Source organism: Prionailurus bengalensis, chromosome C1 (assembly GCF_016509475.1).
Source record: "Prionailurus bengalensis isolate Pbe53 chromosome C1, Fcat_Pben_1.1_paternal_pri, whole genome shotgun sequence".
In the NCBI taxonomy this organism is placed as follows: domain Eukaryota; kingdom Metazoa; phylum Chordata; class Mammalia; order Carnivora; family Felidae; genus Prionailurus; species Prionailurus bengalensis.
In genome coordinates this window covers 220,672,236-220,686,617 of record NC_057345.1, presented here as the reverse complement: position 1 = coordinate 220,686,617, position 14,382 = coordinate 220,672,236, and the positions used below count along the sequence as shown (strand labels likewise).

Sequence of the window (14,382 nt, the reverse complement as noted above, 5' to 3'; positions counted from 1 at the left end):
GCCATCAGCCCAGAGCCCGACGCGGGGCTCGAACTCCCGGACCGCGAGATCGTGACCTGGCTGAAGTCGGACGCTTAACCGACTGCACCACCCGGGCGCCCCTCATTCTGATTTTTATAGCCAGTCCGAGGTGTGGCCCTTCAGTGGAGACTCCAGTCCTTCAACGGCCTTTGTTGCTCAGCTGCTTTTTCCAGACTCGCGTCCACATCTCGCCCTGCCCTGCGCTCCCCCGGTTTCCACAGCACTTTCTCACCAACGGCTTCTGGCCTCCTCTCGCCGTGACGACCTGACGGGGGGCTCCCCGCATTCCATCTGTCCCCGCTGCGTAGGAGGGCTACACAGCCGGTTGTGGTTTCCAGTAGTGATCCTTACACACACTAACACGTACCCGTGATGTGGTCAGTGGCCTCTTCCCTTCCCCCCCGCCCCCCGTACCCAGGCGGGGCCGTGGACTAAACGACACCCTGTTGGACGTGGTTGTACAGAAAAGCTACGTGCTTCCCGTAACTGACCTGTGCCCGGTGCCCTGCGTGTTTATTTGCTCTGTTGGGAGCCCCCCCTCCAGCCCCCTCCCGGGTCACGTGCAATCCCTGACCGGCAGCTTACGCCTCTTGCTTGCTTTTTCTTTAGCTTCGCCGGGATGGCACCATTCCCGTGGTTTTCTGTGGTCCCTGTTTCCGTGGCCTTTCCTGCATCCACGTTCTTTGCTCATTTCTTCTCACTTCCCAGACCGTCACCTGGGACCACTGTGCCTTCAGCACGAGCACGCCCCTTACGTTTCCCCGGAGAAGGGCACGGCCGTCACCTTCCCCCGTTTGCCTGCTTTTATTAAAGGCGTGATTTTACCCTCACGCATGAGTGAGCAGGGGTGCCTCTCTGGGTTGGCCGTCACTTTCTCTGGGCACATTGAAACAATCACACCCTGTCCTGTTGCTTTCTTTGCTGTGAAGCAGCCAGTGCCTGGCTCACCGGCTCCTTTGCACACCGTGTTCTCCGGCTGCTATCAGAGCTCTCTGCTGGTCTCTGATGTCGCACAGCCTCACTGGTGTGCACAGGGGTGGGTGTCTCGTATGATTCTTCCTGCTCGGGTCTCATCCCCCTTCTGGACGGGGGATCCTTCCCGTCAGTCAGTCCTGGAGACGCCTCGGCCGTGGGCGCCCCTAACGACCCCTCCCCACCCCCTGGACACTGAACAGATGAACGGAGCCCTTCCCCCTCTGCCCGCTCCCCTCGTCCCTGGTGCATTCAGGCCACCCCTTCCGCTGTTGCTTCCAGGTTATCAGTTTTCTCTTTCTCTGATCCGAGTTTCCAATTTCTGCTGTTACATTTTCATTTCTAGAAGTTCTGTTTGGCTCTCTCTCAAATCCTCCAGGTGAGTAATCCTATGTTAGTGTCTTACTTATTTTTGTTACTATAAAAGTCACCTTTATTTTTCTATTATTTGTTTTTTAATTCACATCCAAGTGAGTTAGCATATAGTACAATAAAGATTTCAGGAGCAGTATCTTATTTTTAACGCATCTTAAACCTACTTACTGCATAGTTTAAAACTGATCATTTCAGGGCGCCTGGGTGGCTCAGTCAGTTGGGTGGCCGACTTCGGCTCGGGTGATGATCTCGTGGTCCGTGAGTTCGAGCCCCGCGTCAGGCTCTGTGCTGACAGCTCAGAGCCTGGAGCCTGTTTCAGATTCTGTGTCTCCCTCTCTCTGACCCTCCCCCCCGCCATTCATGCTCTGTCTGTCTCTCTATCTCAAAAATAAATAAACGTTAAAAAAAAATTTTAGGGGCGCCTGGGTGGCGCAGTCGGTTAAGCATCCGACTTCAGCCAGGTCACGATCTCGTAGTCCGTGAGTTCGAGCCCCACGTCGGGCTCTGGGCTGATGGCTCAGAGCCTGGAGCCTGTTTCCGATTCTGTGTCTCCCTCTCTCTCTGCCCCTCCCCCGTTCATGCTCTGTCTCTCTCCGTCCCAAAAATAAATAAACGTTGAAAAAAAAAAATTTAAAAAAAAAAAAAATTTTAAACTGATCATTTCAAGAACTGCAGTCTTTGAGGACATAAATCTGTGGGTTTTTTACTAGACCTCTAATCCTGGATAGCTGACCCTTCAGACGGTTTCCTCTCGGCCCGTCTGACCTCAGCCTGGGAGCCAACCCTGGACGGCACTGCTCATGCCCAAACACACCCAGCATTCGCTCGCCTTCCCACGACTGCCCCTCCCGCATCGGGCTCCATGCGGGACCCCACCGTGCAACCGGCCATGCCCTGTCCTTACCCTCTCTGGGCTGTGGGGGCCTCTCAAGCTTCCCTTGGTTGTCATTTTTGAAACGTTGACAATTTTCGGCAATCGAAGAATGCTACTCAGGTGTTTTGTAGAATGTCCTTCAATTGATATTTGCCTGGTTTTTCCTTACGATTGGACAGGGGAGGAAGACCGTGGGGTCAGGTGCCCCCCTGCTTCTGTCCAGGACAGTGCCTTCCCTGGGCCTTATCTCTGCCGAAGTGAACCGTGAGCCTTGTGTGAAGTCCCTTTTCTCCACTTCCACACGTGCTCTGTGGTGGATGTCGGGAAGAGGGGCTCAACTCACACTCGAGGGAACAGATGGGAAAGTGTGAAACTCCACGTCTTGGAGAGGGGGCGTGTGCAGAAGTTATCGAAATCCCTCTTCAGGAACATGTCTCCTCCCCACCCCCCCATCGATTTGTTCAATCGCTTTTTCCATCGGTACGGACTCCTAGACACGTTCATGCTCTGTGTGAAGTTCAGTACCCCCTGTGTGTCTCCCTCCCGATGGGCCTCGTGCGCATCCTGTCGGCACCACCTGCCATCTGGTCCCTCGAGACCACCGGGCCCTTCTCAGCCCTGCCCTGCGCCAACCTTGGAAAATCCCATTTCCCCAAGGAGCCTGGTGCCCTCTGCTGGAGAGTGATGTGCGAGAACTTGTTCTCCTGACCCCAGTCCACGCTGGCTGACCTCTGTCTTACGATGTTTTGACTGGGCACTCAAGGAACTGAGCTGGCATTCCTGGTCGGCGGCCTCTTTTGGGGACGCGGTCCTCACGAGAGGGTCTGCGGCTGCTCTGCCAGGCACTGCAAGCAGCGGCCTGTAAGCCGGGCTGATTCTCAGGAGGCTGTGTCGCTTCTCCGCAGAGCCCAGGCCAAGAACCAAATCCTGCCCTGCAGTTGTCCACGTGAGGCCAGCTCATCTTCGGGGGGTTGGGGGGCTGTCCCAGGACGTGTGACTGCCCTGGGCAGGTTCTGCTTCCTTCTGGAACCCAGCACATCTCCCTGCATTTTAAAGGCTTATCTAATCCTTTAAAGTTTTTTGGAATTACTTTTGTGCTTTCGTGATGCATTTGAACCAGCGTGCGTGGTGGTCATGTTGGGGACGCTCCAGTCTGCCCTGTGGCCCCTCTGGTCGTCTTGTGTTTCTTTCCTGATTATCTTCTGCTGCCTGCACTGGAGGAAGGTCTTGCGGCAAAAGGTCCCTCCCCTCCGAGAGATTCTGTTCACTTTTCTTCCTCTTACCCCTTCCCCATTTTTGGAAGCACGTCGTCAGTGGGGCATTCAGGCATTCTTTGTAAGACTAGGGACATGAAAGCAGTATTTCCGAAAAGTAGCCATGCTTTCCCCTACTGATGAGCCTGCGGTGCAGTGTCCCAGGAGGCCCCAGGTCTTGTACACCAGCCACTCGTCGACATGGTGCCTCCCGACGCAGCAACTCGCAAGTAGACCGGACGGTCTCCTACAAAAATTACCCTAAAGAAAATAAATCTAGGGGCAGGTGTCCGACTTCAGCTCAGGTCTTGATCTTACGATTCGTAAGAAAAAAAATCTACCTTCGTTTAAAACAAAAAATCGTATAGGGGCGCCTGGGTGGCTCAGTCGGTTGAGCGTCCAGCTTCGGCTCAGGTCACGATCTCATAGTCCGTGAGCTCGAGCCCCGCGTCGGGGTCTGCGCCGACGGCTCAGAGCCTGAAGCCTGTTTCGGATTCTGTGTCTCCCTCTCTCTCTCTCTGCCCCTCCCCTACCCATGCTCTGTCTCTCTCTGTCTCAAAAATAAATAAACATTAAAAAAAAAAGTTAAAAATCGTACAGTAAATAGCAAAGGTATTTTTGGGTTTTTCCTCTTCTCTGTTAGTAAGTACGCTCAGCAAACAGGTGCTGACTTTGAGCGTCCCGCTTCAACACACATGGGGCTATATCTGTATTCATAGTGTGTTTTGACTTTTTTTTCTAGCTTGATCCTCTCCCGGAAAAGGTTCTGCAGCAGAGACCCAATGCTAACGCTGTCCGGTCCATGGAGAAAGTCATAGAAATCCACAGTGAGTTGCCTGGGCCAGCGCTCAGCAGGAACCTCCCGGGGGCACGGGCTGACCCACATCACCCGGACTGTCTTGCGGGCAGGCTACGCCCTGCGCTCCCTGCGCAGACACTGGGTCCCCGCCAGCCTCCCTGCTGGGAAGCCCCTGTGTGCCAACAAACGCTGAGGGGGTCCCTTAGGCCCACCGCCCCCCGCTCATCTCAGAGGGTCTGCGTGGGAGGCCCCTTCGCACGGGCAGTGCCCGAGTCGGGGGGGAGGCCCCACTCCCGAGGACTTGGCTGGCAGTGTGGGGGAGCCCGGCGTTTGTGAGCCAGGGGGTACCCCGGCTTCTGTCCCCCGAGAGGTGCTCTTCAAGGCGCCCGGGAGGAGTGCGGCTCGAGACCCCGGGAAGGCGGGTGGCTCCCTGTAACAGCTCTTCCCTTGCCCCAGGCCAGTACTGGCGCTCCCTGCCGCGCCTCTGCTCCACAGTGGGACACTCTCTGGTAGAGGCCCAGAAGTGCGAGAACGAGGAAGCCGAGACCGTCACCGCCATGGCCTCGCTGTCCGTGGGCGTGAAGCCCGCGGAGAAGAGGTGAGCGCCTCCGCCCTGGTCCAGCGGGCCCTTCAGGGAACTGTGCCCCCTTCTGCACACCGCCCCAGACCTGGCCCTTGTGTCTGAGGCACGCGGTTTCTCCCGCAGGCCCTGCCTTATGCACCGGGCCTGCCCCGGAGGGGTGGAGGGCGGGGGTCCCCACGCGCACGGCCAGCTCTTAACAGCGCCAAAGACCCGGAGAAGCGCTTGGAGACCCTTCACTCGGGAGCGGGGGGCCCGCCACGACCGCCCTTGGGGGGCAGGGGCACAGGGAGCCCGGAACGGGCAGCAGGAGGGCGCGGGTGCGGGAGACTCCCCGAAGCAGGTGGGCACCCCCCCTGACCCTCCCCGCTTCTCTCTCCCTCTGCCGTGCCCGCCGCACCCCTGCTCCCCCCGGGGTGCCGCCGCAGACCGGACGAGGAGCCCATGGAAGAGGAGCTGCCCCTGTAGCCTCCCCCGGAGCTGCGGTTCTCTTGTCTGTTTGTCCCTGTCTTGAAGCTCCGCCAAGAACAGCTCCTGTTTCTCTGCGGCCTGCCCGCGATCTCTGGCCAGGGCTTGAGTGGCAGCGGGGAGCCCTCCCTGCCCGGCCCCCGGGCCTCCCCCCGGGCGGGCAGCATTGCGCGGAACCGGGACAGACGCCGGCCGCGCAGACACACGGACACACACGCGGCCAGGCTCTCGGCTCCCGGAGGGAAGCCGCGGAGGAGGGAGGCCCGTGCGGCTCGCGGCACAGCCGCCCACTTCGACGCCACGAGGGAAGGAAAACGGAAATCAAAGATCTGATAACACAAAACGGACTCGATTAAAACTGGTGCTTACAGTTGATTATCACCCACAATTCCACAGTCTCCGTGTAAACCACTCAACTCATCCCGTAGCTTCTTTTTTTCTTTAACGAGAACGTTCTCTAGGCCCCGGCCGCCTCCGTGGCCCGCAGCGGCGGGGTCTGAGGCCGGGCGGGGGAGCGGAGTGGACACGCGCAGGAATGTGAGCCTGCGGGACCCGGCTTTGCTCTCTCAAAGCCATCGGAAGATGCGAGTTTGTGCCTTTTTTTTATTGCTCTGATGGATTTTTGTGGCTGGGTTTTCTGAAGTCTGAGGAACAATGCCTTAAGAAAAAATAAACAGCAGGAATCGGTGGGACAGTTTCGGGCCTGGCGGGGGAGGGGGGTGGCCCACGCGCCCCGAGGCCGCTGCGTGCTGGCCGGGGGGGGGGGGGGGGGGGGGGGGGGGGCGCTGCTGGGGCGGGGGGGGGGGCTGCCGTCCCGTGGCCCCTGTTTTGCTTTCGTGCTGTTTAAGAGACGTGCAGGTAGTTCCAGCAAAGTGGCAAATACTGTTGGGGGTTTTGAAGTCCGACAAATTTTAAATGAATCCAAAGTGTTCTTTTCTCGTACGTCATTTAACAATTGAGCATCTCCATTTGGTCGTGAAGCATGTCCTAGGCTCACTTCCAGTGTTACGATCGGAATGCTTTTCATTAAAAGCAAGTAGCATGAAGTATTGCTTAAGTTTTAGGTATAAATAAATATATATATGTATAATATATATTCCAATGTATTCCAAGCTAAGAAACTTGATTCTTATGAAATCTTGATAAAATATTTATAATGCATTTATAGAAAAAGTATATATATATAATAAATGCAGGTCATAAAGGTCCCTGGCGAATGAATGACGTGTGGACTAGACATCAAGGTGCTTACGGAAAGGGATCTAGTTTGAAACTCAACGTATTTTTGAATTCCAGATTGGATAGCTTCCAGATCGCCAACGAGTCCGCCACTGGACGGCTGCCTTCGGGTGTGAGCTGTCCTTCCCGCTCTTTCCGGACGGGACCCTCCTGGTCCGAGCCTCCTCGCACATATTTACCTAATGAGTTTTTATAGCAAAGGATAGACATTTGCTGTTGATTTTTGTATGAATTTTCCACAAGGAGATCCTGAATAAGCATTGTTTTGTGAATTTTACATTTTGTTCTCACCATTTAGCAGTTTCCTGAATGGTAATAATGTCTAAACCTTTTTTCTTTCTAAATTCCTGCTTGTACATTTTTTTTTTTTAACTTTTAAAGGTTTTTTTTTATTATTATTATTTTCATTGTTGTTTATTTTCGTACAGCGAGCAGTTTGCTGCGGTGCACGGAACTGCCCTCGGTTTGTTTTCAGAAAGTGAGCTCGAGGTGGGGGGGTTGGCGTGCAGGCTCCTGGCGGTGACTGGCTGTCCCAGCCCCGCCCCCCACGGCTGCGCCCATTAGCGAGGGGCTTTTCTTCCCTCCACACCGGTAGTGTTACAGGGGGTGCTGTGTTTTCCCCTCGGCAGCCGCGCGGGGAGGATCGCAGGGTCACTCACCAGACGCCTCGGGCCGTCAGCACTCATGAAACTCCTGTTTCAACTTGCCTGGCCACGTTGTCAGGATAGGATTTTAAATTCAGTTTTCCAAAGACCTTTTAAAGCATGTCAGCAAAATGCATGGGGCCGCAGTGAGGCCCACACCTGTTCTGGGTTTTTCCGCCGCGGCCACACGGCCGGGGGCCGGCCGAAAGCAGCAGGCCCCGGATTTTGGAGCCTGTGGCTGCGGGAGCCTAGGGGCCCCCCGCCGCCTGGCGCGCCTGCAGGGACAGCACAGATTCCTGACCAGGGCAGCCAGTCTTTGCTCTTTTTGTCTCGGACAGTAACTGACCGTCACTTTTTACTGGTAACTTATTTTTCAGCACTTGAAGACACCAGTTTCATTCCAAAGCATGTAGTGAGTTCAGAGCCGCGGGGAGAGTTCGGGCACGGCGCTCCCGTCAGGAGGGAGCCCCAAGCCACGCTTCGGAGTCTGGTCGCATTCACAGGGTAGCTTCTGAGACACTGATGCAGGCGGACTCCTGACCGAGCGAATCCAGATTCTTAGGTTGGCTCGGTCACGGGGACGTTGGTGGTCAGGTCCAGGACAGCGGCCTGAGAGTAGGACAGGAAGGTCTTGGGGCAGGTGTGACTGCGCCCCCTCCCGCCCGCCCCTCCTTGCTGCGGGGCCCAGCCCACCTTGGCGGGAGGAGCCGGTGCGCGGGAGCCAGCTGGGCCATCCGGGCCGGTGCGGAGCGGCCCGTGGCCAACCGGGGCCCTGCTCCGCACGGCCCACGGGCCCCCCCCCCACCCCCGCCGCCGCCGGCCGGCCCCGGCTCTCGGAGAGGAAGAGGTCATCTCACGCTTTTTACAGTGACTGGGTCAGGGAGCCGTCCGAGGGGGGCTTGCTCCCCGTCTCCTGCGGGGAGACCCCTCGGCAGAGAGGCCTGGGGGGCGCGGCTGCTGTGTCCGCGCGCCCCAGCCCCACAGATGTGCTTAAAGCATTACCGTGTAGCCTTTTCTTTTCTTTGAAGACACACTCGGCCCTTCCCCGCCGCCAGCCGCCAGGGTGTGCAGGACCCCCGCGCCGAGGGGGGTGGGGGGCGCCTCCCATCTCCCCTCTCCGGTCCTCTCGCCTAATTTAGCCTTTTTCTTCCTTTGCAAAGGCCTCGGGGGCACCGGCCGGGGGTCAGCGAGCGAGCACTTTAGGTCCCTCCGCGGGACTCCCCACGATGCTGCCGGGGACGCGTGGCGCCCGCCCTTTCGGCTCCCGCCTCGCCCCGGCGTGCCCGAGCCCCACCAGCAGGCGGCCGCCCGGCTCCGGAGGGCCGCTTTGTCAGAGTGTTTCGGTTTTTCTCCACTTACTTTCGAACACCTGTTTCCAGAGGAAGGCCCGCCGCCGGGTGCTGCTCCGCACGGAAGCCAGGGCGGCAGAGTTTGTCGGTTTCACTTTCCGATCAGAACATTCCTCCTTTGCTGGTCACAGCCACGTGCCCATTCCATTCTTTTTGTAGACTTTCGGGCCCACGTGTTTTATGGGCATTGATACATATATAAATATATATATAAACATATGAATCTATTTTTTTAAGTTCCTACACCTGGAGGTTGCATGGACTGTGTGGCCGGCATGTCTCTATCGTACACAGATTTTGCACGCCAGACTCGGCAGCTTTGGGGAAGAGGAAAAATGCCTTTTTGTTCCCCTCTCACGACATTTGCAGATTCGACAGATGGGAGTTTTTCTGTAAAACAAAACCTTGAAGGAGAGTCGGTGGGGGGGGGGGGGAACGTTTGCGTCTTACTGAACCTATTCTTAAGAAATTGTACTTTTTATTGTAAGAAAAAGAAAAAAGGACTACTTAAACATTTGTCATATTAAGAAACAAAGTTTATCTAGCACTTGTGACATACCAATAATAGAGTTTATTGTATTTATGTGGAAACAGTTGTTTTAGGGAAACTACACAGAATTCGAGGTGAACTGCCCGTCTCTCTTCTGTTGACTTGGAGGCGTTTGCCTCGCTTCGTTTTGTTTGTTCCTTGGATCTTGCACAGGGCCAGGCGCGCGCGCTGCCCTCCGGCCGGCCCGGTGGCCGCCGACGGTGACGGTGCACAGCCCCGGAGAGCCCCTTTCCGCACAGCTGTGGTGACTTTCTAGTTACTTGTAGACCACGCGTGGCCAAGATGTCACTTTAAGCCGAGAGTCGTGACCTGTGTGAGCGCCGCGGGTTCAGACCCTCCTTTGCATGGAGAGGAGACCCCTTCTTCCTCGCCACGACGCGGAGCTCGTCCCCGGCCCGGCTCGCCTCGTCCGACGTGACGACAAGTCTGTGCCCGGACGAACGAGCAGGCGGACGCTTCGGTTTGTTCGGGTTTTCGGTGTGTGTGCCCCGCAGGGGAGGCGCTCTTTCCCAGTGGATGAGAATGACCCGTATTACAATGTATACAAGGGGGGCTGACCCCGTTTACCCAAGAGCTTGCACAGAGCTGCGGCGCCGCCGCGGCCCGCATGTGGCCCGTCGGCGCGCTCCGGGCCGGGTCCTTCCCGCGGCAGCCTCCCGTTTTCTTCTGTGACGTAATCCGTTCCCTCCGATCGTCTGGGCCTGCCAGCGGTCCTTTCTTTCTTTTTGCTCCGTGCAGTTGGAGATTCTGTTCCCGGTTTTCTCATCCGCGTTCTGTTCCGTGTGGGCGGGTTTGCCCCGACGGCCGTGTCCCCTCCTCTGACTGCCGACTCCACTTCACCCGGAGTCCAGTGTTTGTACCTCATCAGACAGCTTGTTGCTCTCGTGGTGTAAATAAAACAGCATCTCTGGTTTCTGCCGTGTGCTCGCGTCCTCTCTGGCCCGCCCGCCCCTGCCCCGGGCTCCCCCATCGTGGGACGGGAATCGCCGCAGCCCCCGCGGGCGGCCCCTGGGACCCAGACGCTCGGACCTGTCGCCCTTTGCCCGTCCGGGCCGGTCCCGTGGGCAGATCTTCGCTGTAGATCCCCTCCTACCATTCCCTGAGCTATTTGGCCGCCTCCCCCCGGCCGGCAGGCGCCTCCCCAGAGGGGGCGAGTCTGCAGACCCAACCACAGCCACCCCCCCCCCGTCCCCCAGCAGCATGTTGCCTCCCCCGAGTGACCACCCCACTTCCGGGCCCCCGTGCTCAGTGACTAATGAGTCGGGATGGGGGGTGGGTGGAGGCTGGCCACTTGGGCCCCCTGAGGACAGCTGGGGCCATTCCCCTCCCCGTGGGTTGTCAGCCTCCTTCCTAAACACTACGGGGTCTCCCTGACTGTCACCAGCCCGTGTCTGGGGGCAGGAGCCTGGGCACAGCTCCATGGGAGGCCTGTGGCCTGAGGTCCCTTCTGCAGGTGCAGCCACAGTGTCGGTAGGGCTCACGTGGGGGACCCGCCTCCAAGCACACCCCCGGTGGTGGGCAGGCCCCCTTCGCCTGCTGCACCGACCGCCCCGCGGGTCGCAGCCGCCAGCCCCCAGCGCAGGAGACGCAGGTGAGGCAGGGAGACCCTGAGAGCGCACCCGAAGGCCGCCACAGGCCTCCTCTAACCTGATGTCACAGGTGAGGTGCTGTCACTTCCCCGCCTCCGTCACTCGTCACTCAAAGCCAGCCGGGAGGCCGGCCCGCACCCCCACCCCGGGAGGCAAGGGCCATGCAGGCTGCCCACACCACACCCGCCTCTGGCTTCATTTGGTTTCTCTCAAATCCCGACAGCTTTGCCTTCAGAATGTGCCTGTAATTCACTCAACTACCTCCCGACCCAGCCCCCTTCTCCACGCCGGCCCCTTGTGCCCCCTTCCCCTTAGCCTCCCCAGCACGGGAGCCAGGCTGACCCTCCCAAGGCTGGATGCTGGGCAGGCTCACCGACGTGGTCCTGCTTCTGTTGGCCGGTCTGTCCCCCCCACTAGAGTATAAGCTTTGCACCTGCTACGGTCACTCCCATCTCCCCAGAGATTAAAACCCACTATGAGCTCAACAAACAGGGTGGGATGAATGTTTCTGGGGCTCAGGCCTCTTGGCCCATTTACCTGTTGGTTATCAGAGATGAGAAGTAGAGTTTTAAAAGATATTTTGGTGCTAATCCCTGGTCGTTTCTAAATTTCCAGTATCTTCTCACCTGGGGATTCTTTCCTCTCTCTTGTTAATGGAAACAGTCCGAGATGCCACCGTGCCCCTCCGCCTGTTTCGGCGGCTGCGAACAACATCCCCCCCCCCCAACCCCGTTCCAGGTGCGTGTGGTCTGAGCCCCTCCTCACAAGCAAAGCCCAGATGGCCTATCATCCATCTGCACACGTTTCCATGGACATCTCTTAGAGATGAAGACTTTTTCCTTAAACGTGACATAATACCGTATCATGCTCTAAAAACTGGCGGTTCCTTAACAGCCACGATCCAGCCAACACAGATTTCCCCAGGTGTGTCACTGGTTTTCTTGTTTGTTCGCTTTTTACACTCGGTTTGTCCTCATCAGGATTCACACAAGGGCCTCACATGGCATTTGACAGGTGTGTCCCTTACGTCTCTGACCAGTGGGCTCATCTCCTTCTTAATTTCCCTTGCAATGTACTTGTGGAAGAAACCGGCCGCTCGCAGACCCCACCGTGCCCTTCAGTCTGTGGCTCCAGCCCCGGGAAAGGCCCCTTGGACGCGAGCGTGACCACAGGACCCACTATTTCAAGGACAGTGATGCTTTTCACCATTCCTTCTCCACAAACGAGACGTTTCAGGGTGTTTACATAGGCAGTAGGTAAGCAATTATTACCAAGCTTCTAGCCCCAACACCTTTCAGAAAAAGTAAACACTCAAAGGCCGAAGTTACAAATTAAAAGACTTTCCATTCAGCATCCCAATACTAAATCTTTCAACCAAGAATTCAAGGGTGGTAGAATTAAATAGTTTACATAAGTAGGACTTGATTTTTAATTTTTTTTTAATTTTTTTTCAACGTTTTTATTTATTTTTGGGACAGAGAGAGACAGAGCATGAACGGGGGAGGGGCAGAGAGAGAGGGAGACACAGAATCGGAAACAGGCTCCAGGCTCCGAGCCATCAGCCCAGAGCCCGACGCGGGGCTCGAACTCACGGACCGCGAGATCGTGACCTGGCTGAAGTCGGACGCTTAACCGACTGCGCCACCCAGGTGCCCCTTGATTTTTAATTTTAAAATGCATTTAACATTCCTATTTAAACCCTTTGGCAGATTGAACTATTTTGTTGGTTGAAATGTAAAAGGAACATCTTTTACTTCTTGGATGCAGTGAAAGTTCCAGTTTTAACACTGGATAGGAGTGTGGCATTTTGATCCGTACAAGTGTTGGGATTTACGCACAGAACCTAAAGCGGGTGCAACTTCCTCAGTTTCTCCCACTGCTTAAAAGTCCTTTGATAGTTGAGCATTTGAAAACGTAAGCTTGGATTTACAACTAAATTGTGTTATAATTTAAATACTCAGGTCTTTTTAAAAAAATTTAATATTTGTTTTTATTTTTGAGAGACAGAGAGGCAGAGTGTGAGTGGGGCAGGAGCAGAGAGAGAGGGAGGCACAGAATCGGAAGCAGGTTCCAGGCTCCGAGCTGTCAGCACATAGCCCGACGCGGGGCTGGAACCCACGAACCTTGAGATCATGACCTGAGCCAAAGTCGGACGCTTAACTGACTGAGCCACCCAGGCGCCCTGTCTTTTAAAAAAAATTTTGAGTGTTTATTTATTTTTAAAGGCGAGAGAGGCAGAGCATGAGCAGGGGAGGGGCCGAGAGAGAAAGAGAGGGAGACACAAAATCCGAAGCAGGCTCCAGGCTCCGAGCTGTCAGCACAGAGCCCGATGTGGGGCTCGAACTCACGAACCGTGAGATCACGACCTGAGCCGGTCAGAGGCCCAACCGACTGAGCCACCCAGGCACCCCAAGGGCTTTTAAATCTGATTATTGAAAGCTGTGAGGACCCATTTGTTCTGCTGACCCCTGGGTGCAGTTTGGGGGTGTTACGTTTCCCCAACACGTTCTTGGTACCGACCTGAATTCAGTCAGCCTTTGAAGTCAGCTGGAATCCCTGGTGAACAGTTGGGACTTTGGGCTGCCATAGCGTTGAAGTTCAAAGCGAAGGCCCCTTGGAGATTAACTGACTGCTGGCAATCGGCCGTTGCACGCACCACAAAGTGCTTCCTGGTGACAACGCTAAAAGGCCTGCACGGCCGGGCAGTAGGCATCGACCCAGCCCTCCGCGGACATTTGCACGGCCTGCGGCCACTGTTCAGATGGAGACTCACATGTGTCTAGATACCCAGAAGGTACAAACAGGTTCAAAAGGTGTTAAACGGAAATATATTCTATCCCCCCCAACATATACACCTTGACAAATGTACATCCTTAAAGACCAAGGAGGGCCAGGCTAACTGCACTAAAGTGTCCTAGAAGTCCTGTCCCTGCTGGCTGGGATTATCCCTCACCCCTCGTGGGGGCTCCTAGGGCCTCATCGGGCCTCCCAGGACCTCCCAGGGCCTCACCCAGCCTGCCAGGGCCTGCCCCAGAACCCAGAAGGCCTCCTCTCTGACATTTACCGGACTCACTCTGCACACACGTTTTGTGCTTAAACCTCCGGCCATAACGTGGCCACACGTGGCTGTGGGGGAAGCTGGGATGTGTAGTCTGCATAGCCAGTGAATGTGTGCCCAGCGGGTTCCGATGCTCTGTTTTGACAGAACACGGGGAGAATAGTTACTGAGAGAAACAGCCTCTCTGCCACACAAGCCAGGCACAGGAGGGACATCATGTCACCGGGGCCTGGGGACGTCAAAATGAAAATGGTGCAGGATCAGGACGGTCCTGAAACACGAGGTCTGCTCACTCGGAGCCCCGATACCCATGGAGTATGTTAGGCGAATCGATACAGAAACACAAAAAGACATTTCAAAGAGATGTCACAGCGGGGTCTAGAGGATGTCGTAGAGAGGAAGGAAAAAGCCTCTAAATGGTGAGAGGCGTTGACTCTCACAGACTCAGGGGCAGGAGCTGCTGACCAGTCCACTGAAAGGGAATCAGAGACACAGCCGCCAGCCGGCACCAACACCACACCAGCCAGCCCTGAGAGGCCACGGCGGCTGATGCAGAGGAACTTAGAATCCACATACAATGACCATCCAATTTCCTTTGAATCCATTCTTAC

At 56.2% G+C, this 14,382-nt stretch overlaps 1 protein-coding gene across 5 annotated transcripts in view; it reads left to right on the top strand.

The window, feature by feature from the left end:
• HDAC4 (histone deacetylase 4) overlaps window positions 1-10,037 on the top strand; it is a 254,745-nt gene extending 244,708 nt beyond the window's left edge. For all 5 annotated transcript variants that reach the window (XM_043578356.1, XM_043578355.1, XM_043578354.1 and 2 more), the window contains exons 24-26: window positions 4,238-4,322; window positions 4,751-4,892; window positions 5,303-10,037. In XM_043578356.1, the coding sequence (XP_043434291.1) occupies window positions 4,238-4,322; window positions 4,751-4,892; window positions 5,303-5,342 (267 nt within the window). In that variant the 3' untranslated portion in view covers window positions 5,343-10,037. The remainder of the gene's footprint in view (window positions 1-4,237; window positions 4,323-4,750; window positions 4,893-5,302) is intronic.
• The last annotated feature ends 4,345 nt before the right edge of the window (window positions 10,038-14,382 follow it).